Source organism: Enoplosus armatus, chromosome 17, assembly GCF_043641665.1.
Source record: "Enoplosus armatus isolate fEnoArm2 chromosome 17, fEnoArm2.hap1, whole genome shotgun sequence".
In the NCBI taxonomy this organism is placed as follows: domain Eukaryota; kingdom Metazoa; phylum Chordata; class Actinopteri; order Centrarchiformes; family Enoplosidae; genus Enoplosus; species Enoplosus armatus.
Window position 1 is genome coordinate 21186319 of NC_092196.1, and position 27360 is coordinate 21213678.

Sequence of the window (27360 nt, forward strand, 5' to 3'; positions counted from 1 at the left end):
GGGGGTGACACCAGGCACCGGGGGCCCGTAGTGACCCGTCTCGTCCCCTGCAGGTGTTGGAGCAGCACATGGACGGACGCTGGAAGGGCCACATCCACGACACCCAGAGAGGGACGGACCGAGTCGGCTTCTTCCCTCCGTCCATCGTGGAGGTCATCAGCCGACGAAACGGTCAGTCGCACGCACACACAAGCCGCATCCAACCGGCATCCAACCGGCATCCAACCGGCATCCGTCAGAATATCTCCAGACTTCTACTTTAATTTTAAGCACTTCATCTTCGTCAGTGGTGCGTTTTGTTTCCACTTCACTTCAGTGTGTACACAGACCTTCATCACCTCATACAGGTGATGTTAGAAACTAATCCGCCTGCTTCCAGACCATCCCATGCTGCCACCTCCTCCCTCCTCCCTCCTCCCTCCTGCATCCATCTCTCCATCCATACCACATAATGACTGACCTCCACCTCTAACCATCAGCTTGATAACCTCCCCTCCTCCTCCTCCTCCTCCTCCTCCCCGTCTCGCCCTGTAGGGGGCACCCTGTCCCGGCACGCCTCTCTGCCCACCCAGCGCCAGCAGCTGCTGTCCAGAGCCCCCCTCTCCTCCAGCCTCAGCTCCGCCCCTCAGACCGACGACTCCTACACTCTGTACGCACCCCCCACCCACGTGGTGCTGCCGCTAGCCAACGGCCTCACTACCAACACAGGTATACACACTCAGGACACACACACACACACACACTCAGGACACACACACACACACTCAGGACACACTCACACACACACACTCAGGACACACACACACACACACACTCAGGACACACACACACACACACTCAGGACACACTCACACACTCAGGACACACACACACACACACACACTCAGGACACACACACACACACACACACACACACACACACACTCACAGTGACGATCTACGAACGTGGAATCATGTTGTTGTGATGATCATTCTTCTTCACTGAGTCTGGTATCTGAGTCCTGATCTGGATTGTGGGGGGTCCTGTGAGACCCCGTGATGACCCGGTCACACCAGCATTTAAAACAATCAGCTTTAACGGCAAAATCTCGCTGGGACGAAGTAAATAAATAAATCGCACCTTTGTGTCAGTTTTCTAATGTGGCGTCTTCTTCGCCTCATTCTGCTGTAATGAGCTCATTACTGCCCCCTGAGGCCGGAGGGCTGAAAACACCCACTGGTACTTGGGAACCGCAGGTGTAGTGGGTGTTTTTCGACCACAAGGGGGCGGCAATGAGCCTATTCCCCACTCGAAAACAAACATCAACAAGTAACACAAAGGTGAGATTTATTCTTTATCAGAAGTTTATATATATAAGTTTCCATTATTTAGTTTTTACTGTTGCATTAAATGTTGCACATCATTTATACCTTTATTTGATAACCTTAAATAAGCTCCCTGTAATGTGACAAACAGAAATAGTTGACTGTTGGTAATAATTATCTTGGTATTCGTTTATATTGAATGGAAAGCAAACTGTCAGCCAGCCCTGATCAGAACGTCTTAGAGCTCTGATCCACGTTATTGATCACTGATCTGCTCGGATGTGTTTCTAACCCTCATTTCAACAGGAAGTGTCATCACTAATCTGCATGAAGAACAAACATCTTTCCTTTTCATTTCCACTGTAAGAGTCCCAAATCAAAGATCAGGTTCCTCTCAGACCGAAGCCTTTTCTATCTAACCTTTGTGCTGCAACACACCTCAGCCCCCTCAGTCAGCCCCCCTGACAGAACGCAGTCCATCAGAGTCTTTGTGTCTGATAGGTTTGTCTCCGAGCCGCCTGTCTCAGTCTGAGTTTCCTTTCGAGGACATCTGGGTTCTCAGGGACTCGGGTCATGGTAAGAGCCCCCGAACGACAGCTTCTCCTCCCCGGCTGCTCTGAAGCTGCCTCGCTGCCCCGCTCAATGCTCTGCATCAGGACCCGACACACCAAGACAGCTAAACACAACTACTGTCGGCAAAATTTCACATTATCTCGCTTCGCTTCACATTATCTCACGTCACTTCACATTATCCCACACCGCCTCACGTCACTTCACATTATCTCACGTCACTTCACATTAGCTCATGTCGCCTCACATCGCTTCACGTCGCTTCACATTATGTCATGTCGCTTCACATTATGTCACATCGCTTCATATTATCTCACGTCGCTTCACATTATCTCATGTTGCTTCACGTTGCTTCACATTATCTCACGCCACTTCATGTTGCTTCACATTATCTCATGTCATTTCACATTATCTCATGTCGCTTCACATTATCTCACGTCACTTCACATTATCCCACACCGCCTCACGTCACTTCACATTAGCTCATGTCGCCTCACATCGCTTCACGTCGCTTCACATTATGTCATGTTGCTTCACGTTGCTTCACATCATCTCACGCCACTTCATGTCGCTTCACATTATCTCATGACGCTTCACATTATCTCATGTCGCTTCACATTATCTCACGTCACTTCACATTATCCCACACCGCCTCACGTCACTTCACATTATCTCATGTCGCTTCACGTTGCCTCACATCGCTTCACATTATGTCATGTTGCTTCACATTATGTCACATCGCTTCACATTATCTCACGTCGCTTCACATTATCTCATGTTGCTTCACATTATCTCACGTTGCTTCACATTATCTCACGCCACTTCATGTCGCTTCACATTATCTCATGTCGCTTCACATTATCTCACGTCGCTTCACATTATCTCACGTCACTTCACATTATCCCACACTGCCTCACGTCACTTCACATTATCTCACGTCGCTTTACATTGTCATGTCGCTTCACATTATCTCATGTCGCTTCACATTATCTCATGTCGTTTCACATTATCTCACGTCACTTCACATTATCCCACACCGCCTCACGTCACTTCACATTATCTCACGTCACTTCACATTATTTCACGTCGCTTCACGTTGCCTCACGTTGCCTCACATCGCTTCACATTATGTCATGTCGCTTCACATTATCTCATGTTGCTTCACATTATCTCACGTTGCTTCACATTATCTCATGCCACTTCATGTCGCTTCACATTATCTCACGCCGCTTCATGTCGCTTCACATTATCTCATGTCGCTTCACATTATCTCACGTCGCTTCACATTATCCCACACCGCCTCACATCGCTTCACATTATCTCATGTCACTTCACATTATGTCATGTCACTTCACATTATCTCATGTCGCCTCACGTCGCTTCACATTGTCATGTCGCTTCACATTATGTCACATCGCTTCACATTATCTCACGTCGCTTCACATTATCTCACGTCGCTTCACATTACCTCACATCACTTCACATTACCTCACATCGCTTCACATGATCTGGTCACCTCACATCACCTCATGTCATCTCACTTCATCTCCTGTCACTTCAGTCGCCTCACATCATTTCAGATCGCCTCACATGACGACGAGAGATGACACACGGCGACATGACGCTTCATCTTGTCGTCTCATGTCATGTCTCACTTCTTAGTGACCCTCGAAGTGATGTCCGGCAGGTGTAAATAAACGAAGCGCACAAGTTGCTCCAGTAGAGAAAGCTTAAGCTAAAGCTAAAGGCTAAATCAGTCCAGCGGCCTCTGATAGGAGCTGAGTAAAGCTAACGGTGCCACAACAACACCTACAGGTGAGGCTGCCGGACAGTCATCTTGGTGCGTCGGGTCCAAACACCGAATCGTCTGCTTCAGGCTGAACGTGCAGTCAGTAATCCCTGTTGTTATCCTCCCTGCTGCCACAGGAGGGCGACACCAGTTCCTCCCTGTTCCCAGTATTGAAACTGTGGCTCAGTGAGTCTTACTGAACTCACTCAGATCCTCTGATGTAGCTGGATAAAAGAGCTCAGAAGAGTCTTTGACTCTGTTGTCCATAAAGATTTTATGAAGCTGTTTTCATGTAGTTGCATGTCATTTCTCAAATCTCAAAGCCAGAACTGAAATCCCTCCATCTTATATAATCTCTCACCAAGTCTTTCATGAGTACACTAAAGGGCTTTAGCTAAATAATTATGATCAGTTTTGGCGATGAACTCTCTCATATTTTAGTGTTTTAAAGGGGAGTTTGTACTTGTTTTAAGTCCCAGCCTTCATATCGTTCTGTAGTTCAGGATGTCATCGTGTCTGTAAGTCTGTTGTGTTTTTAACCTGCAGTCAGAACCAGGATCATATCAGACTGTTGTGTTCTTAACCTGCAGTCAGAACCAGGATCATATCAGACTGTTGTGTTCTTAACCTGCAGTCAGAACCAGGATCATATCAGACTGTTGTGTTCTTAACCTGCAGTCAGAACCAGGATCATATCAGACTGTGTTCCTTAAAGCCTGATGCTACATGACTGTCTTTAATGGACTCGTGCCTGCAGCTGTGCCCCCCTGCTCTGCCACAGCACAGCTTTTATACCAGAAACCTGCATCCTGCCCGTCACCCCCGTCGTCACTCCAGTCGCCCCCCCCCCAGCCCCTCAGCTCTTTGCCCCTGCAGGCTTGTTTGCCCCGTTTTCTCAGCCTGCTGTGACTCGACAAAGAGCATCTGCTGCTTCCTTCAGCCTGACGCCGATCCTCTCTGCTGATGTGGACTCCTGTATTCGATGGTCCCCCCCGTCCCCCCTGGACATCATGGATTTATTTGTGTTGGTTTGTGTTTGCAGCTGGAGACAGGAACAGTGTCGGGAGCACCGGCAGCGTCGGCAGCACCCGCAGCGCCGGGAGCGGACAGAGCACCGAGAGCAACAACGCCCCCAACGGGCTCCAACACAACACCGGTCACCATGACAACGCCAACAAGGTACAATCAGACCGGTACACCTGCTGATCCATCGGGTACTTTGGTTTAAACTGTCAGACCTGGTCCTCCTGCCCATATGACAGATGTGCAAGTTTGATTTCATATTTATACATTTGACGTATTTAAAATCCTGACATCCCGACTGCCTCCTCCACTTTGTTTAACCTCATTATTTCATCAATCATTAAAAAACCAAAGATGTGGGCAGTGATCGAGAGGTCTGGAAGCAGACGCTCAGTCTCATCAGTTCACTCAGCAAATCCTTAATCTGTCTTATTATTTTCCAGGTTTAATAAAGTAACATATTGTTTTCGTGCCCAGAATGAATCTGGATTTCATTTTCTCGATGTGTTGATAAGAAAACAAAGGTCACATCTAAAATCAGCTGTTAGCAGCTTGAAGACTCCTCAGTTAAATTCTGCTCATTGATTCAGTGTTTCTGTATTGTCGTGTGCAGCCGGCGCCCCCTGCTGTTGATTCTGGACACTTAGACCTCAGCAAACCGCCTGAACACCCTGCAGGTACTTTTCTCTTTAATGATCCTTTACATCAGGTACTGTTGTTACACATGGACAACTGGTGCTCTGGGAACTGAAGACAGTGGTCAGCCCACAGTGTCAGATATTTAACCAGATATCACTGTTACTGGTTATCTCTTCCAGTTCTTAGTAATATTCACATCTCAATAAACTTAAAGCCCTTAAACTTTGCTTAGAGGGATTAAGTGAAAGAAAGGCACCTTTGTGGGGAGTATTACCTGCTGTGATGTGACTGCAGGTGGGACTCCTCGGAGGCAGACGGTGACGGTGCAGAGACCTGCAGAGCAGAGTTTCTCCCAGCAGTTTGTTCGTCCTCAGCAGCTGCTGGAGGGGAAGGTAAAGATCACCACAGAGACTCTTTCTTTTTCTTTTTCCAATATGGATCCAAACAAGTTTGCAGCTATTGCATCATTTCCTGTTTGTGTGTTGTAGGATGCAGAGGCCATCTATCAGTGGCTGAGTGAGTTCCAGCTGGAGCAGTATACTGGGAACTTCATCAGCGCTGGTTATGATGTCCCAACCATCAGCAGGATGACTCCTGAGGTGAGTGAAGACTCACTGCTGTATTCAGATACAGTTGGACCTGGTTGTTTATCAGAGGGTTGACACCAATTTACCAAAAGTTCATAGACTTTGTTGAATTCGTTCTCACTCTTGATTGAAAAAGCAAATTCTGATTAGCTTACGTGTCAGCTAATAAACTAAATGCAGGTAGCAAAGCGGAGTGAATGTTGTGGTTTAAACTCTAACCTGTAGTTACATGTGATGGCCCTGAAATACGCTGCCTTTCATTTTTAGGATTTTACAATAAGTGTGGGTGTCCTGTCCTGAGAGTTGCAGTCTCAGTAGTCTCACTGGCGTCTTTTGTCTTGTTGTGTCTGCAGGATCTGACCGCCATCGGAGTGACCAAACCAGGCCACCGCAAGAAAATCTCCATCGAGATCAACAACCTGAACATCCCTGAGTGGCTGCCGGAGTACATCCCAGTAAGACTCCCAGCTGTTCACTGCTGAATGCACTGACTTCTAAACACTGTGATACCAGTTGATGTGAGCGCTCTGTTCTTTCTCACAGTCTGATCTGGTTGAGTGGCTCAGTGCCATCGGCCTCCCACAGTACCACAAAAAACTCTCCGAAAACGGCTACGACTCCATCAGCATTGTCAGAGACCTCACATGGGAGGATCTGCAGGAGATCGGCATCACCAAGCTGGGTGAGGACACTTCATATGTCCACATTCTGCCGTGTGCTCAATGTGACCTGTGTTTTTTACTTTGGTATGATGGTTGAATTTTCCCTCCAGGTCACCAGAAGAAGCTGATGTTGGCGGTGAAGAAGCTGTGTGACATCCAGAGGGCAATCCTTCAGGCTGAGTCAGGCCAAGGCACGCTGCGTCGCAAAGCCCCCGGAGCCCTCCACCTGGTCACCATAGAGCCGCCTGACACAGCAGGTGAATGCTCTTCTCCTCACACCCCAAAGATGCTGACCTTCCAGGACAGCGAGCTGAGCGCTGAGCTGCAGACAGCCATGTCCAGCCACTACGGAGGCTGTGAGGAAGGCTTGGCCATCAAGAACGCAGTGGGAATGTCCCAGAGCCAGGAGAGCATTGACACCCGGTCCAGGGGCTCCGGACGCTCCCAGGAACCTCCCACGGCTTCCATCACTCCCCACAGCTGGTCCCAGGAGAGCCTGGACGGCAGCCCTGCCAAGGAGAGGAACCTCCCCGAGGGTTGGGATCAGAGACCTCTGCAGCAGCAGACGCTGCCCAAACAGGTGCCTCTGGGCACAGCAACCGTATTTAAGTACCCGGCAATCCCAGCCAAGCCCAAACTGTCTGGATCTCGCGGCCCCTCCCCTCATGGCTCCCCAGCACTGAAAGGTTTCAGCTACCTGCATTCTCATTGTGGCACCACAGACCTGAACTCATCTCCCAGGCTTGAGAACCACAGTATGACCCTGACACCGCCCAAGAAGCGCACCCAGAGCAAGACCCGCTACACTCTGTCGGATGGAGAGCCCGATGAGGATGACGAGGAGCCGGCATTTCCATCTGGAAACCTGTCATCCTATGCCACCTTGACCCGCAAACCTGGCCGCAGCCAGCTGGCTCGATTACAGTCGAGTCCCGAAAAGAATGGCAACGTGGGCCGCAGTCAGTCCTTCGCAGTGCGCGCTCGAAAAAAAGGTCCCCCTCCTCCTCCTCCGAAGAGACTGAGCTCAGTTAGCAGCACCACCAGTGGGGAGCTGAGTGACAGCAGCACAACGTCGTCTGCTGGCGGGTTGACAGACAGTCCCGTGAGCGTGAGGAGCATCACAGCCTCTTTGGAAAGCCGGACAGAGGGGAGGAACCTCCCAGGACCTAAACCAGACCTCGTCCAGCAGGAGCCTCCTCTGCCCTCCCTCAGCTCTGCAGGGCAGGAGCCCAGAGAGGCTGCCGGAGTGAGGAGGAGAGTGCAGAGCGAGTGTATTCCCACCCAGACCGGCAGCAGCACCGAGCCGGATCGAGGGGTGAAATCTGACTCGGAGGAAGAAGAATCAAAAGGTCGTGGACTGGAGGGATCCGCATCCCCGCAGAACAGCTCCAGTGAGTGCATCCCCTTTGCCGAGGAGGGCAACTTGACCATCAAACAGAGACCCAAAGCTCCAGGGCCACCCAGGGCCGAGGCCGTGCTGGAGCCTCCAGAGAAACAAGCAGCCAAGAACCTGGAGGTGCCCGAGTTTAATCTGAAGGAGTCGGACACGGTGAAGCGCAGGCACAAACCCAAAGACAAGGAGCAGGAAGGAGGCTCCCCCAGCAGAGAGGGAACGGGGGAAGCCGGGTCAGAGTCCGGCAGCAGCAGGCCTCTGTCCCAGAGCCAGGAGGACGTCAGTCTAAGGATCAGTGAGGCCAGTCTGGAGAGGCCGGTCAGTCCGGCAACAGGATCGCCCATCAAACCTCCTCTCTCCCCAAAACCTCCTGCTGTCGCCCCAAAACCTGTCCGCCACAGTCTACTGGCAGCACAAGGTAAGATACTCACAGTATCTCAGTGGTCTTGATGTGTATTAGAAGAAAAACAATTTATCAGCCGGAATCAAGTGTTGCATTTAAATCTCAGACACAGGAACGTAATGTAATATTAAATCTCCTAAATAAGTGTCTCCTCAGCAGCATCAGTTACTTCAGTGAATCTGACCAGAGCAGGTTTATAGTGAACAACATGCACCAATGATCTGAGTATTCCCCATATCAGGAGGCGACGTCCATTTTAACATGTAAACTTTGGTCATGACCCAGGATTTGCTGCTCCTGACTTGAGACTTGTTGCTCTTGACTTGAGACTTGAATGGGGACTTGTTGCTCTTGACTTGAGACTTGAATGGGGACTTGTTGCTCTTGACTTGGAACCTGTTGCTCTTGACTTGAGACTTGAATGGGGACTTGTTGCTCTTGACTTGGAACCTGTTGCTCTTGACTTGAGACTTGAATGGGGACTTGTTGGTATTTTACCTGCTGCCGTCTCGTCAGCAGCTGGACTCCCCTCTCCATCTGTGACCGTCACTGTTGTTCAAAGTGTGGCCTTCGCCTCTCCGCCCTCTCCTGCTTACGGGCCTCCAGCTCTGGTTCTGGCTCCGGCTCTGGTTCTGGCTCCGGCTCCGGCTCCGGCTCCGGCTCTGGCTCCGGCTCCAGCCCCTCAGGCCCCTCAGAGTCCCTCTTTGACAGCAGCGAGGCCTCAGGTGTGTGTGGTGGGTCCGGGTCTCGTCCCCGAGTCGACCTGCGTGACTGAGGTGGTTCAACAGAGACTAGATCAGACCAGCACGTCTCTGGAAGCCGCTCTGATGGCCGTCGAGAGAAAACTGACCCTGGAGGACAACTCAGACAGGTAAGACCGTCAGGTATTTCATTATCACCGCTGACCTGCTTGGTAAAGATGCTGATGTCCCCTAAACTAAGATACAGTTACCATGGTGAACGTTATATCTGCTCGGCATCAGCATGCTGTCGTCAGCATTTAGCCTCACAGAGCTGCTAGCATGACTGTACACTCGCCTTTTCACAGCTGTAATAATATTATTATGGCATCACCTTCTGGCTTCCTCCTCTCCCATGTGCTGCCTTTCTGGTTCTGACGACAGGGTTAGGGGTTAGGGTTAGGGGGGTTTGGTCATTACATGCTGTCCAGAGGAAGCACATTGTGCAAATGGAGACTTTCTGCTCTATAACGCCACCCAGAGGTCAAACTTTATATTTGTGCAGCTCTGAGAACAGAAACGTTATCGGTGTGTTGTTTGTTGTTTGTCGAGGTGCGATGAACCCAGAGTCCTCGAGGGGGTGGTAGAACCTCTGGGGGTCAGTGTTGTTTTATTAACACTCAGTGTTGGTCCTGTTTTCTCACTAGTGGATCAAACACAGTGAAGTCTGCGGGGACCATCCTGGACGACATCGGCAACATGTTTGACGACCTGGCCGACCAGCTGGACGCCATGTTGGACTGAAGACTTTTCATGAACGCCCCAAAATAAAACGATATTCACCCTCCAGCTCAGGAAGTGAAACAGAGAAAAAGGGGGGTTGATGGAGAGATTTCCACCCTCTGCTGTGAACTACATGATGGACTCGTCTTGTCTCTCAGCCTGAACACCAGCACTTAATCTCCACTGTGCTTCCTCTACAGGGTCCTTTACTCTCACTTCTAACAGACGATCTGGTTTCTGTATTTTTTAACCTTTTTAACGCTCGTGTCGCGGCGTCTTATCAAACATGAACCAAGCAGAGAGACACGTTGGACCAGGATGTTATTATCATCAGCCCACTGTGAGGATTATGATTCCAGTTGCACACTAATACTGTAACATGAAGTTTGACCTTTGACGTAACAGAGAGCCGAAGACCTGACGTCACTTCCTGTCCAGCGTCTTTTCCACCAGCTTCTGTCACTCAGTGAAATCTCAGTCTCTCTGAAAGGTGTTTCCATATAAACGATCTGCGACAGATCAGAATCTGAACTTTCTCCAGAGTTTCACACACAAGCTCAGCTCTGGTAAATGTTCTGTGCTTATTCTTTCCTATTTATTTGGATCCCCATCAGCCGTCGCTGGTCTTCCTGCTCCACACGAAAACAAAGACGACTGGACCACAATTCAAAATCACATCGTATCATCGAAACAAGAAAAGGAAACAAGTGAGATGAAGAACTAACAATGAATAAAGTCACATCAATGGGAGATGAATGGAAACCTACTTTAGATCGACCTGAATGGAAGTTAGTTATATTATATTAAATATAAATATTAATGAAACAATGATGTTACAGAGTTTGAAATAATGTCCCATCCTGATCTGGCTGTTGAGGACGGGAGTGTTTCTTCTTGGTGTTGTTACGAATGTGATTTTGAAGGCAGTCTTCTTCCTCGTGGAACAGAACCTGGACCGGAACCTGGACCGGAACCTGGACCGGCTCTCTTCACCTCGTCTGACCATTTCAAATTTTACCTTTGTGATATTTAAAAAAACAAAATCTCTTTTCTACCAAGTGATCTTATAACCTCGTGTAGCTAGTCTTCCACTCGGCTCGGTGTCGCCACATTTGTCTTGACGAACCTGTAAAAGTGTTGATACAAAGGGAAGCATGTTCATTTCACGTGAGTCGGTCAGTGTGTACAGACGGCATGTGACATGTCGCGATATACATACTATTTTTTGATATTCATTTTAGCCAAATTAGTATTTAAATTAGAGTTATCTAAATATGTATATTGTACACTAGAGTTATTTACAGGAGCAGATACTCAACCAAAGTCTTTGTACAGATTTTCCTCAGATATTTTCACAAACATTTCCTGAATCCTGAATCTGTCCTCTTCCTGTTAATTGCAATATGTTTATGAAATGTTATTTTCTCGTGCAGCCTGCAGCGTATGGATAAAGTGTCCATATTTAGCATGCCATAGCTCTATTTGAAGATGTTGAATCAGTGAAAGAGACTGTTGACCCTGGTGTGTGTGTGTGTGTGTGTGTGGGGGGGGTGTGTCCTGTGATCATGTGACCTCTGTGTGAACGAGATGCTCTCAGGAAAATCCCTCCTGACCTGAACACCTCCATGTTCTGCTGCTCGCAGCTGTGGAGGGTTAAAAAAGCCGAATTCAAACCAAGAAAATAGATGAAATACACATTCTTATATATATATTTCTTTATAATATATGCATTTACTTTGTCATAAATACATTTACCAGATTTGATAAAAGGTCAATTATACCTGGAGGATTTACAGGTATTTTACAGCGTCGTCCTGCAGAGTTTAGATCTGGTTCTGGGTTTCTTCCTACAGTCCAAACACACACAGGTCTGGTCGATGGGTGACTGGTCGTCTGCAGACCGCCGTAATAATAACATCAAACAGTAAAAGACGATGAGACGTTACTTGTCGAAACAATATTCAAGCTCGATGAGAAGAAAAAGTTGACACTAACATGCATTAAAAGCTAATATTAAAAAGGGTATAAAAGCCATGAAGTGCTCATGTGATGACTGTGATCCCGCCGAGTCTGCAAGGGACCAAGTCCGGCGGGGGGGGGGGCATTTGGATTCAACCACAGACTCTGATAAAGTATAAATCTCACCTTTGTGTTGCTTGTCTGTTGTTGGGTGTGGAATGGGCTCTTTGTCGCCCCCCTGTGGCTGTTGGAGGGAAAAAACACCCACTACACCTGCGGCTCTCACCACCCGCTGAGTACCTGTGGGTGTGTTCAACCTCCGGCCTCAGGGGGCAGTAACGAGCACATATGTATAGTTTAGCTCCAGAAGCGTTAAAGGTTGGAGTTACTGAGGAGGGAAAACAGCTAAGCTTAACTGACAGTTAGCAAGCTGGCTAGCTTGGTGGCTAACAGGACAACGTGCAGTTTATTATTAGTGGTATGTTAGTGTGTGTAAAGCAGGTCTCTGCCACACAGATAATCTGCCGTGGCCGGGATTCACGTCTGTCCCTGACGGCAGCTTCATGTTGAGTGTTTTCATACCAAAACATACAAGAAACAGTCTGGTGGTGTTGATCAGCTGCATCATATTGGAGGTGTGTGTGTGTGTGTGTGTGTGTGTGTGTGTGTGTTATTTTGATATTTCCTGTTGTTTTGGTCGTTCTCTGTCCTGTCTGGCTGGATTATTTGTTTAACCATTAAATATCTATGATGTTACCCTGCTCATGTTTTTTTTGTCTTTAATGACGGAGAGTTAAGAACATAAAGTCCAAACACTCATACTTACACCCATTAAACATCCCCGACCCCCCCACATCTAAACATCAAAGTAGGAGGTGAATTTGAGTCAAAGATCACACTCCTCAGAGTCATAACTGAGTCAAATGTGAACACACAGACATTAAACACATTGAATCATTCAGTGTGACTTACTCTTCATTTCAGCTCTGATGTCCACCACAATAAACCTCCACACAGAGGGAAAAAGACGCTCCTTCTAACTGCAGAACCTGCCTGAGAATCCTCCTGTTTTTAACTTTCCTTCAGTCTCACAGTGATCCAGTGACAGTTGTCAGGGCGTCCATGAGGACGCTGCAGACAGGAGCTGCTAACAGCTGATTCGGCATTCCTTTAATGGAGACAGTTTGCCAAAATGTAAACAAATATAAGCTACAAATACAAATGTTCTTCTCTTGGAGCAGTTAATAAATATTAAGTTATTAGGCTACAATGCATCATAGTAGATAAGTAGATCTCTAGCTGGCTAACCTTAGCATGCTCTCTAAAACACTATCAGAGATGTGTTGGTTAGCTCGCCAAACGACTTCACCAGCTGACGTGATCATGATACTAATATGATTATGACAAACTGTTGATTTTAGTCAACAATAAATGATGTAACAGTACAAAGGTGATTGCTTTCTACTGGCCGAGAGCGATGCAAGGCATGGGCATCACCATCATCACCATCATCATCATCATCAAGGACCTGGTCACAGATAACAATGAAAAGGAAACCTGAAGGAAATAGCGGACCTGACCCTCTGCTGTCAGGACCAGAACCTCCTGAACATCTGCAGGACTAAGGAGCTGATAGAGGACTTTGGGAAGAAGCAGGGAAGGAACTACGGCCCCCTTAACATCATCAGGTCCTCGGTGGAGAGGGAGGACAGCTTCAGGTACCTTGGTGTCCACATCCCTGAAGGCCTGACTGGGACGCTGCAAACCGGCTCAGTGGAGAGAAAAGAAGAGACCAGGTATCCCCTCAAATACTGAGGAATGTCTACTCCTGCACCACCGAGAGCGTCCTGACGGGGGACATCACCGCCCGGTACGGGAACAGCACCGAGCAGGACCGAGCAGGACCACAAGGCCCCGCAGAGAAGGCTTCATTCAGCTGAAGGATGTTTCCACCAGGCTCAGGAGGAGGATCTACCCTCAGACCACCAGGATCCTACACAGAGTCACCGCTTCATGTCATACACGCACATTTATTACTCTTCTTATTCTTTTTAAACTGTTTCATTCACAAATAGAAGAGATCACATTTCACTGTGATGACATGTGACAAATAAACTTGATTGATTGATTGATTGATTGATTGGACAACTAGCTAACTTCAACATAAGCTAAGGTTAGCCAGCTAGCTGAAACTGTGCTATGCTACATGGATGTACTGTTAGCTGAAGTAAATGTAAGCTAGCCCTTCCAGACCAATGCGATACCATGACGTGACCAGCAGGTGTCGCTGTTTTCTCTGTATCAACACTTCCCGGCCTTTCAAAGCTATTTTACTGACGTCATTATAACATGTTTTACGTACACACACGACGTTACACAGCGTCTATAACCCCCCCCCGTTCTGCTCTCCTATACATGCATCCCGTCTGACTGTGACGCAGCTCTGCAGCAGTGAAAGTCGGTAAACCACGTGACTCCTGATCTCTCTTCCGGGATCAGAGGCTCTTTGGTTACGCCCACCAAACAGCTGTCTTCATGTATTTGTCCTGGTCTCTGAGTGACTTTTCAGTGTGAGTCAGGACCCGTCTGAGCTTCCTGCCTCCTGCACGGCTGTTGACCCTCGAGGTAAGAATCCAGGACCTAAATCAGCCATTCTGCGTTAGCAGAACTCCGCTCAAAAATATCAAAGTTTAAAACGTTCTTACTTTTCGACAAAGATTGATGCATGAAATCATATATCTTCCTATATTTTGTGAATGAATCCAAGTCGAACTTCACATCGGCATGCATCTGATACACCGAGCAGGACGTCATTATACACAATCTTAGCTTTAACAACTGTGTGTCTGAACCCCAGCTTTCCTCTACCACTATTACATTAGGGTGGAACAGTGGAGAGATTTTAAAAGTTAGGATTGAGCCTTGTCTACTGTAAACTAGGGCTACTTGCTGTGGTAGGATTTGTAATGGGAGACTGGTATTATGTTCTCTGTGTAAGTGGGCGTCCTGGTTGATAATGAGGAAGTGGCCTCACGCAGTAACCAAGTTACCTGTGTGAGTTCCTGTGTGTGCTTGACTTGGTTAATAGATCACAGAGTGGGTGAGGCTCACTGCAGGACCAGATCCATCTTGTTGACTGGCATCTCGTTCAAACCAGTCCAGGCGGTCAGATGCTGCTGAATTACAGAGCTGTAACTAACCACACAGTTTATTTGAAGAGGCACCTCCCACCTCGTCTTTCCTGAATCTCACATGTTTTCCATCTCTGTGAGCTTTTGTTAGACGGCCTCTTTGTCATAACGCCATGTTTGAAATGTGACTCAGGCTTTTTTAACCTGATCCAGAATTTAAAACCCTGATCTATAACTCCACTCACATCCCGTCTCAAAGTTACAGAGCCATTAATAATAATAATAATAATAACTACAGACCCCTGCAGTCGGGGAGTTGGGACTACAGTTTCCTACTTAATAATACTACTAATGATAAATTGTAATCATCAATGTCTCTTTCACCACCATTATCAGTCCTTTAGAATCCCGTGTAACTTGTTTGTGTTTCTGTCGTTGTAGTACAGACACAGGGAGGTGGAACGTCCACCAGACCTAATGGAATAAATGAGGCATTCTGAAGCACTGTATCAGACTGTATTCAGACGAATGCAGAGCAGTGACTACAGCTGAGGCTGTTGAGACATAACTAGAGTTCAAACGATTAATCGATTAATCGATTAGTCGGTCGACAGAACAATAATCAACTGCTTTTGTTCATCGTTTCAATCATTTTTTAACTGGTTCAAATGTGAATATTTGATAATAAAACGCTGTGATTGTTTCATGTGATGAAGGCGGTGCATCAGGGCACCTTAATGGTTCTTTAATGGTTCTTTAATGGTGTTTTGGCTTTTTTGTTTACTTTTCAGACTTTTGGATGCACAAACCAGAGACAGATAAATTCCAGACAAAGTGATTCTTCTCCTGATTGATTCCTTTGGTCTATAAAAAGAGCAAAATGAGACCAGCAGTTGGTCAGTTTGTTCCACAGTATCTTAAGCCTCTGTTGAGTCTCCTGAGTATGTTCAGTTGGTGTGACAGTGAGGTCGAAGGTAAAATCCTCCTTCTGTAGACTTTGTACTTTGTGTAGAAGGTGTGTCTGTGTTCATTCCTGAGGTTCAGTACGCAAACAAAGGTTCCTTCATGACTTTATAGATTCTGGAAGTCTAGAAAAGCCATTTGTCTTCCAACAGTTCACAGTGGCTGAAATCTCCTTCAGCTAAAGTCTCCGTTTTCTTTAATCCTGGAATCCGTCCTTAAACTCTGAGCCTCTGTCCTTCACATCAGAACACAAAACACTCAAAGGTCTTTCTGCCAAACCTTTTGAACAGAAAAAGTTGTTCAATTCTTTGTAAACACATGAACAGTCTTGAACTCCTGTAAAACTGGCTGTGTGGATCTCCTTATGTCTGTAACATGAAGCTGTTCAAGAGTCCAAATAAAATCTAAAATATATCAATATCTTAGTGTTGGAATAAATCCCAGCTCACTTGTGTTATTTGTGTAACATTGATTTCAGTAGCACAGTACAGTTCATTCATTGCCCCCCCCCCCCACAGTGTTTACTTCACCATGTCTAAGAAGGGAGGAAACCGCGGTCCGGAGTTTGAGGGGCTGGTGGATGCGTCGATCATCCGGATCCCCCCCCATCACTACATCCATGTGCTGGACCAGAACACCAACATCGCCCGGGTGGAGATCGGACCGCTCACTTACATCCGCCAGGACAATGAAAGGTCAGGAGTCCAATTCACATTTCAGCCTCAAGGAGGCGCTGTAAGGACACGTCCAGCAGACTGAGGACACGTCCAGCAGACTGAGGACACGTCCAGCAGACTGAGACCCCCAGTCTGTAGACAGACCTCATGATGTAATGAACAGCAGCCTCCGGGGGGCGCTAACAGCCTCACACACATGATCAAAAAGATTAAACCTGCTGATCAGATCTCAGATCAGATCAGTCTCTCTGTTTGTGTGTTATCAGTGGACACACACACACACACACACACACACACACACACACCAGAGGAGCATTTAGAGAGTCACTGTCGGCCGGTCACGTGACTGAGTATTGATTTCACTATTGATTGTGTGGATACGTCCACTGTAGCTGCTTCTCTCTCTGCCTCGTACACTGAACATCTGTCAGCACATCTGGTTCATGTAGCTGGAAGAAAACTGCTGCAGCTGCTTTTCATGTCGGCTCTTTTTCTTTTCTGTCATTTATATGTCTGGTGTCATGTTTCCATGAAGAGGAAACCTTCCTCATTCAGAGTGAAGATCATGTGACCTCCTCCTCTTCCTCCTCTTCCTCCTTCAGGGTGCTCTTTTCACCGGTTCGTATGATCATGGTGCCGCCGCGTCACTACTGCGTGGTCCTGAACCCCGTGGCCCGCGACGACGACAATGAGGTCCTCTTCGACCAATCGGGTCAGGCCAAACTCCGCCACGCTGACCTGGAGATCCGTCTGACCCAGGACCCCTTCCCCCTGTACCCCGGAGAGGAGGTCCAGCAGGTCTGTAAGAACCCCCTTCTGTCCCACAGGAAGCCTTATTGTCCATCACACGAGGAAACGTATTGATGCTGTGACGGAGGAGAAAGCGTCACAGTTGTAGTTGACCGGAGGTCTCTGTTTGTGCGTCAGGACGTGACCCCGCTGCAGATCGTGTACCCGGACACGGCGCTGCGCCTGCAGGCTCTGCTGGACTTCGAGGAGGACGGAGGAGAGAAGAGAGTCGCAGGAGACGAGTGGCTGTTTGAAGGACCGGGTACGTTTAAATACTCTCTCTACTTCTGTCACATATTAATATTACAAAGGTTCATCACACGTCTGTGTCCTGATGCGTGTGTGAAATGTGTGTTTGTGGCAGGAACCTACATCCCCCGGAAGGAGGTGGCGGTGCTGGAGACCATCAAGGCCACCGTGATCAGAGAGAACCAGGCCATCAGACTGAGAGCCCGCAAGGAGGGAGTGGACCGAGGGGGGGTCCGCAGGGTCACAGGTAACACACGCACGCTCTTATGTATTTCATACATATACAACCTGCACACACACATAATACACGCAGATGGAAACCTTTGTGTGTGTGTGTGTGTGTGTGTGTGTGTGTGTGTGTGTGTGTGTGTGTGTTGTTGCAGGTGAGGAGTGGCTGGTCAGTAAGGTGGGGGCGTACCTGCCAGGTGCCCATGAAGAAGTCATCGACATTGTGAACGCGTTCATCCTGACTGACAAGGTGACTCCACCTTCAGAGACGTGTTTGTGACCTTTACAGATGGTCCATGTCCCACGTGTGGACAAATCAAAGACACCGAAACCAAAACATACTGATTCTTAAAGACAGACACATGAGACTAGAAACCTGGACACTGTTCCAGTCGTGTTAGAAGCAGGATTTCACCTGTCGGGTGATCAGAGACATGACGAGACTAAACTATTAGAGACGTCTCCGCAGCAGCCGGGACGTTTGTTCTCATTGTCTTCACTCGTGTCCTCAGAAAGCGCTTCATGTTCGCGCCCTGCGGCCCTTCAAAGACGCCGGCGGGCGGGACCGCCGTACGGGGGAGGAGTGGCTCGTCACCATGGCCGACAGGGAGGCTCACATCCCCTCTGTGGCGGAGGAGGTGGTGGGGGTGGTGGATGTGACCACTCTGAGCAGCAGGCAGTACTGTGTGATCCTGGACCCGGTGGGACCCGACGGGAAACCTCAGCTGGGACAGAAGAGGGTGGTGAAGGTGAGGAGAAGCATCACGTCTCTTTTTGTTCTCTTGGACACGATTCAGTGTTTCAAAGTAGAACCCCCCCCCCCCCCATAACATGTGCTGGATCTGGTTTTCCTCCCCGGACCTGATCACTGACTCCGTCTCTCTGTCTGTCAGGGGGAGCGTTCGTTTTTCCTGCAGCCGGGTGAGCTCCTCGAACACGGCATCCAGGACGTGTACGTGCTGTCGGAGGAGGAGGGTCTGGTGCTGAGAGCCGTGCAGGCCTTCAACGACACCGAGGAGGTGAGGGGGGGGGCACCGAGGCCTCCACTGTAGTTAAAATAGTTCAATCACGTGACCATTAGAGATTTTACAGAGTCTGTCGTACTTCACTGTGATTGGCTGAGAGCAGATGACCTGCTTTATTAGTTCAGTCTTGTGCGACCGGTTGAGCTGGTGACTGTCTCCCCCCCCCCCCGGGAGGAAACGGACTCTCTTCCAGCTGCTGATTCACGACTATGAGGCCGATTTAAAATGTTGATCTGATCTTCAAAGCATCAAAGTTCGAGTTCGTCCTTCAGTTAAAGACACAGATGTTCATGAAGCAGCTTTCCAGATGTTCATGAGTAGCTGTACGTCGGTCCACTCCACCACCGAACCATCCTCCCTTCCTAACCTCCACCTGTCTCTTCTTCTTCTCTTCCTTCTTTGCTTTGAATCAAACCCCTCCCTCTCTCCTCCTTTCATTTCACATTCTTTGGGTTTCATTTACTCTCAGTGTCCCTCTCCAGTCCCCTCTCCTCCTCTTCCTCCCCCTCCCCCCCCTCCCCCACCGCTCCAATGCATCGCCACGTTAACCCTTCTCTCCCTCCTCCACCTCTCTCTCTGTCAGCGTGAGGAGGAAGAAGAGGAGGCAGAGGAGGAGGAGCTGATGGAGGAGAGGGCGAAGCGCTCGCGGAGGAGCGGCGTCCTCCGTCGCCCCGGAGACCGCTGGATGCTGCGGGGTCCCATCGAGTACGTCCCCCCCGTCACCGTGGAGGTGATGCTGCGACGCCAGGCCATCCCATTGGACGAGAACGAGGGCATCTACGTCCGGGACATCAAGACGGGAAAGGTACGAGTCCGTTCGGACCGTGTTCAGTGACGCAGACGAGACGTCACGGGGACTTTGTGAAATGAGTATTTGTATTGACTCTTGGTGGTCTGAGACGTGTCCTCAGCGTCCGTGTGTCCTGCTGCCTCTCAGGTGCGAGCGGTGATCGGTTACACCTACATGCTGACTCAGGACGAGGAGCTGTGGCAGAAGGAGCTTCCGGCTAACGTCGAGGGCCTGCTGGCTTCTCCTCTGGACCCGCTGGCCGACCGCTCGGACCGGACCAGGACCGGGCAGAGCGGCCCGAGGGACAAGACCAAGGTGGTCTCCTACAGGGTCCCCCACAATGCTGCCGTCCAGGTCTACGACTACAGAGAGAAGAAGGCCAGGTGGGACTCCGGTTTCCCGTCCTGGTGGAGGGATGTGGGGGTTAAACAATGAGCTGACGTGGGGTCGGTGTGGTCTCGTCTTCAGGGTGGTGTTTGGACCAGAGATGGTGATGCTGGGACCCGACGAGCAGTTCACCGTGCTGTCGCTGTCCGGAGACAAACCAAAGAGGGCCAACGTCATCAAGGCCGTCTGCCTGCTGCTGGGGCCCGACTTCTGCACCGACATCATCACCATCGAGACGGCCGACCACGCCCGGCTGCAGCTGCAGCTCTCCTACAACTGGTGAGTGAACACCACCCGAGACCAGCCGGGGACAAGAAACACATTACAGATGAGAGACTGAGGGGGGAAAATAATCAGCTGATTCATCCACAGTGAACTAATAATCATTAGCTGATAGTTCAGAATGAGCTCCACCTCAACTCCAACAGCTACATCCTGCTCCACATTAATGAGGAGGAATAATCCTCTCATGACAGAATCTATAACAGGAGGACAGACACAGGAGGACAGACAGGAGGACAGTCACAGGAGGACAGACAGGAGGACAGTCACAGGAGGACAGTCACAGGAGGACAGTCACAGGAGGACAGACACAGGAGGACAGACACAGGGGGACAGACAGACAGACAGACACAGGGGGACAGACACAGGAGGACAGACACAGGAGGACAGACACAGGGGGACAGACACAGGGGGACAGACACAGGAGGACAGACACAGGAAGACAGACACAGGGGGACAGACAGGAGGACAGACACAGGAGGACAGACACAGGGGGACAGACAGACAGACAGACACAGGGGGACAGACACAGGAGGACAGACACAGGAGGACAGACACAGGGGGACAGACACAGGGGGACAGACACAGGAAGACAGACACAGGGGGACAGACAGGAGGACAGACACAGGAGGACAGACACAGGGGGACAGACAGACAGACAGACACAGGGGGACAGACACAGGAGGACAGACACAGGAGGACAGACACAGGGGGACAGACACAGGAGGACAGACACAGGAAGACAGACACAGGGGGACAGACAGGAGGACAGACACAGGAGGACAGACACAGGGGGACAGACAGACAGACACAGGGGGACAGACACAGGAGGACAGACACAGGAGGACAGACACAGGAGGACAGACACAGGGGGACAGACACAGGAGGACAGACACAGGAGGACAGACACAGGAAGACAGACACAGGGGGACAGACAGGAGGACAGACACAGGAGGACAGACACAGGGGGACAGACAGACAGACACAGGGGGACAGACACAGGAGGACAGACACAGGAGGACAGACACAGGGGGACAGACACAGGGGGACAGACACAGGAGGACAGACACAGGGGGACAGACACAGGGGGACAGACGGGACAGACACAGGAGGACAGACACAGGAGGACAGACACAGGAGGACAGTCACAGGAGGACAGTCACAGGGGGACAGACACAGGAGGACAGACACAGGAGGACAGACACAGGAGGACAGACACAGGGGGACAGACACAGGAGGACAGACACAGGAGGACACACACAGGGGACATCTGACTGCTGGAGTACTCACAGACTGTTACTGGAACAGAGTATTTGTACAGTGTGGTATTAGTACTTTTACTGCTGTAAAGGACCTGAATACTTCCATCTGTGACTGTGACCCCTCTTCATCTCCTGTTTACTCCTCTTCAGGCACTTCGATATAAAGTCTCCGGTGGACTCTGCTGAGGCAGCAGCTCTGTTTTCGGTCCCTGATTTTGTCGGAGACGCCTGTAAAGCCATCGCCTCCCGGGTCAGAGGAGCCGTCGCCTCCGTGCAGTTCGACGATTTCCACAAGGTTCATATTTCACTGTCCTCTCTTCTTCTGCCGCCATCTTCAACGCTTCCACTTATTTACATGAAACCTCTCCTCATCGGTCTAAGATCTTCTTTGTCTGCAGAACTCGAACCGGATCATCTGCTCGTCTGTGTTTGGCTTCGACGAGAAGCTGGCGGTTCGTCCCAGCCTTCGCTTCAAACAGAACAACCTGGTGATCAGCAGCGTGGACATCCAGTCTGTGGAGCCCGTGGACCAGAGGACCCGAGACGCCCTGCAGAAGAGCGTCCAGCTGGCCATCGAGATCACCACCAACTCCCAGGAGGCGGCCGCACGGTCCGCCACACACACACACACACACACACACACACACACACACACACACACACACACACACAGCTTGTGATCATCCAAAAGGAAATGAAACACAGACGGATGTTTTTCCTCCAGGACGCTCTGGTCCGTCTCTGCTTGTCTGAAGGTGTCTGCAGGTCCTTCAAAGTAGAATCACATTTAGTGAAACCCTCCTGATGAGAAGACGGACTTCAGTTTCAGCTGCGTGACATATCTCCAGTACACTGACACGTTTAGCCTAGCTTAGCACAAAGAGTGGAAGCAGGAGGAAACTGTTAGCCTATTTACATCAAAAGAGAAAAGAAATTCTAGCTAACAGAGCCTAGAAGCTAACTCTAAGCTAAGGTGGACTAGAAGCTTATGCTAAACTAGAGACTGACCCTAAGCTAAAGGGAACTGAAGCTAACTCTAAGCTAAAAGGACATAGAAGCTAACTTGAAGGGCTTTAGAGATGCTGCATGCAATCCAAAAAAAGAAAACAACTAAACTAAAAAAATTTACTAAACTTCTAAAACCACAAGTTCTCCTTTTTAATATTTCTGTTTCTACACGAATATAATAAACAAGATACCACACGTAACACCGACATTAGATGGTGCAGTTTTCTCTTTTGAACGAGCTAGGCTAGCAGTTTCCCCTGTTTGGCTAGTGTCGGCTTTGTGTTGTCATTACAGCATTTAAACATTTATAGAGAAATGATCACACATGGAGGATACGAGATTTTATTTAACACGTCAGGCTAGCTAAGGGTTAGTCTCCAGGTCTACTTAGCATAAGGTTCCAGTCCCCCTTAGCTTAAAGTTAGCGTCTAGATCCTGCTAGCTTAGTGTTAGCTTCTGGGTCCTGCTTGCTTAGAGGTAGTTTTTAGTCTCTTTATTTTAGTTAGCTTCTAGCATTAGTCAGCTAAACCCAGCTAACTAGCTTGTTAGCTAACAAGATAAAGTAAATCAGACAGTTGTGAATTTCCCTAAAGCTGAAATGGTTCCTTCGACAGTAGTTAAGTGTTGAGGAGGTTTCCTGTGTGTGCAGACACGAGGCGGAGCGCCTGGAGCAGGAGGCTCGGGGGAAGCTGGAGAGGCAGAGGATCACCGACCAGGCCGAGGCCGAGAGAGCCAGGAAGGAGCTGCTGGAGCTGGAGGCGCTCAGGTAACCACAGGGTCACTGGGCAAACTGGTGAAGCACCAGTAAAATCATTTCTGTTACTTACTGGTGGAATGTCACTAAGTACATTTACTCAAGTGCTGTACTCAAGTAAAGTACAAGTACCTAAAAATTGTACTTGAGTTATTTTGCAGATTCAGATTATTAACACAAAATTTAATCAACTAATATATTATGATATATTATTAAAAGATGGGGGGGGGGTGTCACAGGCTAGCAGCATATAAAGTAATTCAAATGAGCTCACGTCAATGCGTCAATAATTATAATCCAGTAATATATTTTTGCAGAATAACATATGAGTACTTTTTACTTTTGGTACTGTTAAGTATATTTTGGTACTAATCGTTTTGTACTATGACTGGAGTAAAGTTTTGAATGCAGGGTATTTCAACGCTATGGTATTACATCTTTATAGGTATAAGTAGCGAGTACTTCTTGCACCACCTTCATTAACCCCGTCCTCGGTGTGTTTCAGTGCTGCGGTGGAGAGTACAGGAGCCGCCAAGGCTGAAGCTCAGTCTCGGGCCGAGGCGGCTCGTATTCAGGGAGAGGCGGCGGTCAACGAGGCCAAACTGAAGGCTGAAGCTCAGAGGATCGAGGCGGTACGTCCTCACATCCTGTTCCCCCTTTCAACATAAAGCTCACTGCACAGCAGTGGTGGAAGAAGTACTCTGATCTTTTACTTTAAAATTACCACCAGTACCACAGTGTAGAAATACGTGTGTGTGTGTGTGTGTGTGTGTGTGTGTGTGTGTGTGTGTGTGTGTGCGTGTGCAGGAGGCGGAGCTTCAGCGGCTGGCGAAGGCTCGTGAGCAGGAGCTGAACTATAAGAAGGAGATGGACATTCTGGAGGTGGAGAGGCAGAAGCGTCTGGCTCACATCGAGAGCGAGCGCTTCAGTCAGCTGGTGGAGAGTCTGGGCAGCGACACCCTGAAGGAGATCGCCAGAGCCGGACCTGAGCTGCAGGTACTGCTGCTGAGGGAAAACACACCCACACAGCCTGATCTAAATCACAGATTCTAGATTTGTACTCCACCTCTCCGTGGTCAGGCCCTTCAGCTGAGCTGATTACACAGAGTGAGTCAGTTAGTTTCCACCATGAAGTTAAAATACATGTAACTGAAGTACTTTTCATTCAGTCCTGACTGATCATTAGTGACACAGAAGCTTTATCATGTTGATGGGAGTTATGGACGTTCTCTTTAGGACTGCAATAATAATAATAATAATAATAAGAGTGAGTTATTTTAATTGTTGAGAAATCTACTGATTATTTTTACAGTGAATCATTTAGTTTATAAAAGGACACAAAATCACGTCCAAGGTGACGTCTCCAGGTTTTGTTTGACCAACAATCCAAAACCCAAACTTGTTAAATTTAGAGCTGAAACTATTAATTCTATTATTTAATTAATATAATGTATTTTTAAGCAAAATGGCAAAAATTCCAGCTTCTCAAATGTGAGTATTTTCTGGAACAGTGAAAAATGTCCATGTTATCAGTGGATTAATCTAAATGAACACAATCTTTTGTTGCAGCTTTAATGTCCATCACAACTTCACACAGTCCAAAGTGCCCCCCCCCCCCAATTGGCTGGACATTAAAGAGCCTCTCGATGTGTCAAGTGAAATGAATGAGACTTACTGTCTGCTTCCTGTCCTCCAGGTGAAAATGCTCCAGGCGCTGGGGCTGAAGTCCACCCTCATCACAGACGGATCATCACCCATCAACCTGTTCACCACAGCCAACGGCCTGCTGGGGGCGCTGCCGGGCCAGGGCCAGGGCCAGGGCCAGGGCCAGGGCCAGGGCCAGTGAGGAAGAAGAGAGGGAAGGGGAACAGAGGGGAAAGTGTCCAAATGTAAACCTCAACAAATGCTCATTTTCTGACAGACGCGTGTGTCTGATGGCCGATAATTAAGCGAGATAATGTTGCAGATTTAAAGTCTGAGTCTGTTAAAATCAACTATTTTCATGCCAAGATTTGCAGAAACTGAAAACCTGAGAGGTCGTAAAAATAATACTGATTATTACTTCTGGAAAAAAAAGTCCCGTTCACTGTTGGCTGACTGGCAGTCACAGGAGTCCATTAGATTTTGAGTTTTTGAATAAGTCTGCGGTTGTATATCAGCCTTTGAAACCTGTGAAGAAACTCTGCAGGAGAAATTCACGTTTGTGATGAGAAGGAAAGACTTAATAAGACAAGACTTAATTAATTAAATTAATATCTCAATACAATTTGTGCACAAATGATATCGTCTGAGAGAAAACTGTTAAACTCATCAACACAAACTTCAACAACTAAAATATTTTCTACACATTTACAGACTTCTGTATGTGTCCATGCGTCTGTCCATGTATGTGTCCATGCGTCTGTCCATGCCATGTGTGTGTCCATGTGTGTGTCCATGCCATGTGTGTGTCCATGTGTGTGTCCATGCCATGTGTCTGTCCATGCCATGTGTGTCCATGTGTCTGTCCATGTGTCTGTCCATGTATGTGTCCATGTGTGTGTCCATGCCATGTGTGTCCATGTGTGTGTCCATGTGTGTGTCCATGCCATGTGTGTCCAGTCCATGTGTGTGTCCCTGCCATGTGTCCATGCATGTATGTGTCCATGTGTCTGTCCATGTGTGTGTCCATGTGTGTGTCCATGCCATGTGTCTGTCCATGCCATGTGTGTCCAGTCCATGTGTGTGTCCCTGCCATGTGTCCATGCATGTATGTGTCCATGTGTCTGTCCATGTGTGTGTCCCTGCCATGTGTCCGTGCATGTATGTGTCCATGTGTCTGTCCATGTATGTGTCCATGCCGTGTGTCCATGCCGTGTGTCCATGCCGTGTGTCCATGTATGTGTCCATGCCATGTGTCCATGCATTCCTCCACACTGACTCGATCACCCTCCCTGTTTTCGATGTTTACTAAGCTGAAATCTCGTTGACCTTCAGTCTAGTTTAACTGCACTTTCAGCTTTTCAGAAGTTTACGTTTGGACAGAAAACAATGAATGAAATGAAGACGTGTGATGTCGAGATGAAAAATGTAAAACGTGCTGCAAGTGAAGAATTGTGCCTGCAAACAACTCGACAGGTTGTTTAGTCGTGTAATCTGACAGCCAAAGATTTCTGTTTCTGCTTTGCACTACGTCCACTAGAAAGTGAACAGTTAATGCTGATGTTTACAGTCGATATTAAAATTCTGTGAAGTGGCAATAAAATAAACTTGATAATGCTTTTCTCTGCCTCATTAAGTGGTTCAGTTTTCTACACAAAGAGCTCTGCATGTGAAGCTATTTAAGTGCCGCTGCTGTCCATGTCTTTGTCTCTGCTGTAGTTTATGAACATCACATCCTGACAGTAGCCTTTAGACATCAAGCACACACACTGACGCTTACATGAACTTTATTTATATAATATGAAACAGAGCTCCAAAGTGCTGTACATACATAGAACAGAGCAAAGCAATAGAAGACGTGGAGACAAGTGTCATTTAACAAAGCAATATCTGAGATTCAATTCAAAAGTCATCGGACATTTACATCCCACACCAGACTTCATAGGAAAAAGTAACATTTTTACATTGAAACTGCTGAAATTAAAAAAATCAATATATATGCATACATATATACTGTGCATACATACATACACATATATATACATATATGGTGTTACTTTTATACTTAGCTCTAACATTTCATAACAATGAGCTGGGATTTACAAATGTATAGGATTACATTACAATTTCATATTTACAGTCTATATTTTCACCAGCAGGAAAACACACGTCCATACATTTTTAACAGATGCTTGGTAGCAATAATCGGCACACCTTTATCTTGTTCCCAGTTTCTCTTTAATTCTACATGAGCATGACAACGTTTATTCTAGATTTTCTCCATACGTATTTCTTTAGGTGATAACTGATTTTATAATGCATTATTTATTTATTTAATATTGAACAGAGTTAATAACTTATAATCACAAACATTCAATAAC

The 27360-nt window shown here is 48.0% G+C and overlaps 2 protein-coding genes across 3 annotated transcripts in view; both read left to right on the forward strand.

Moving 5' to 3' along the window:
- LOC139300681 (caskin-2-like) overlaps positions 1-10607 on the forward strand; it is a 42509-nt gene extending 31902 nt beyond the window's left edge. The window contains exons 10-22 of the mRNA XM_070923846.1: positions 54-171; positions 535-708; positions 1807-1881; positions 4707-4843; positions 5301-5364; positions 5621-5718; positions 5815-5925; positions 6267-6368; positions 6457-6595; positions 6686-8386; positions 8888-9000; positions 9058-9242; positions 9759-10607. Of these exons, the coding sequence (XP_070779947.1) occupies positions 54-171; positions 535-708; positions 1807-1881; positions 4707-4843; positions 5301-5364; positions 5621-5718; positions 5815-5925; positions 6267-6368; positions 6457-6595; positions 6686-8386; positions 8888-9000; positions 9058-9242; positions 9759-9855 (3114 nt within the window). The 3' untranslated portion in view covers positions 9856-10607. The remainder of the gene's footprint in view (positions 1-53; positions 172-534; positions 709-1806; positions 1882-4706; positions 4844-5300; positions 5365-5620; positions 5719-5814; positions 5926-6266; positions 6369-6456; positions 6596-6685; positions 8387-8887; positions 9001-9057; positions 9243-9758) is intronic.
- Positions 10608-14372: 3765 nt separating this feature from the next.
- On the forward strand, positions 14373-26596 carry mvp (major vault protein). Of its 2 annotated transcripts, XR_011598849.1 has the most exons (18): positions 14373-14418; positions 16406-16582; positions 17167-17362; positions 17492-17615; positions 17718-17849; positions 17986-18080; positions 18343-18579; positions 18724-18849; positions 19439-19660; positions 19793-20028; positions 20114-20311; positions 21727-21871; positions 21975-22186; positions 23234-23350; positions 23844-23970; positions 24146-24334; positions 25035-25723; positions 25940-26596. XR_011598849.1 is itself a non-coding variant. In XM_070923853.1 (17 exons), the coding sequence occupies exons 2-17, from the start codon at positions 16419-16421 to the stop codon at positions 25182-25184; spliced, it is 2670 nt and encodes an 889-aa protein (XP_070779954.1). In that variant the 5' UTR covers positions 14373-14418; positions 16406-16418; the 3' UTR covers positions 25185-26596. The 2 variants fall into 2 exon arrangements, 1 of the variants encoding a protein (XP_070779954.1); XM_070923853.1 differs by having other exon boundaries at positions 25035-26596.
- Positions 26597-27360: the final 764 nt, after the last annotated feature.

What these genes read in the sequence shown, in the direction of transcription:
- mvp (XM_070923853.1), top strand. Translation starts at nt 16,419, where the DNA reads ATGTCTAAGAAGGGAGGAAACCGCGGTCCGGAGTTTGAGGGGCTGGTG. An exon ending in ATCCGCCAGGACAATGAAAG is followed by an intron (nt 16,583 to 17,166) that starts GTCAGGAGTCCA and finishes TTCCTCCTTCAG; the next exon opens with GGTGCTCTTTTCACCGGTTC. An exon ending in AGTTCGACGATTTCCACAAG is followed by an intron (nt 21,872 to 21,974) that starts GTTCATATTTCA and finishes CTTTGTCTGCAG; the next exon opens with AACTCGAACCGGATCATCTG.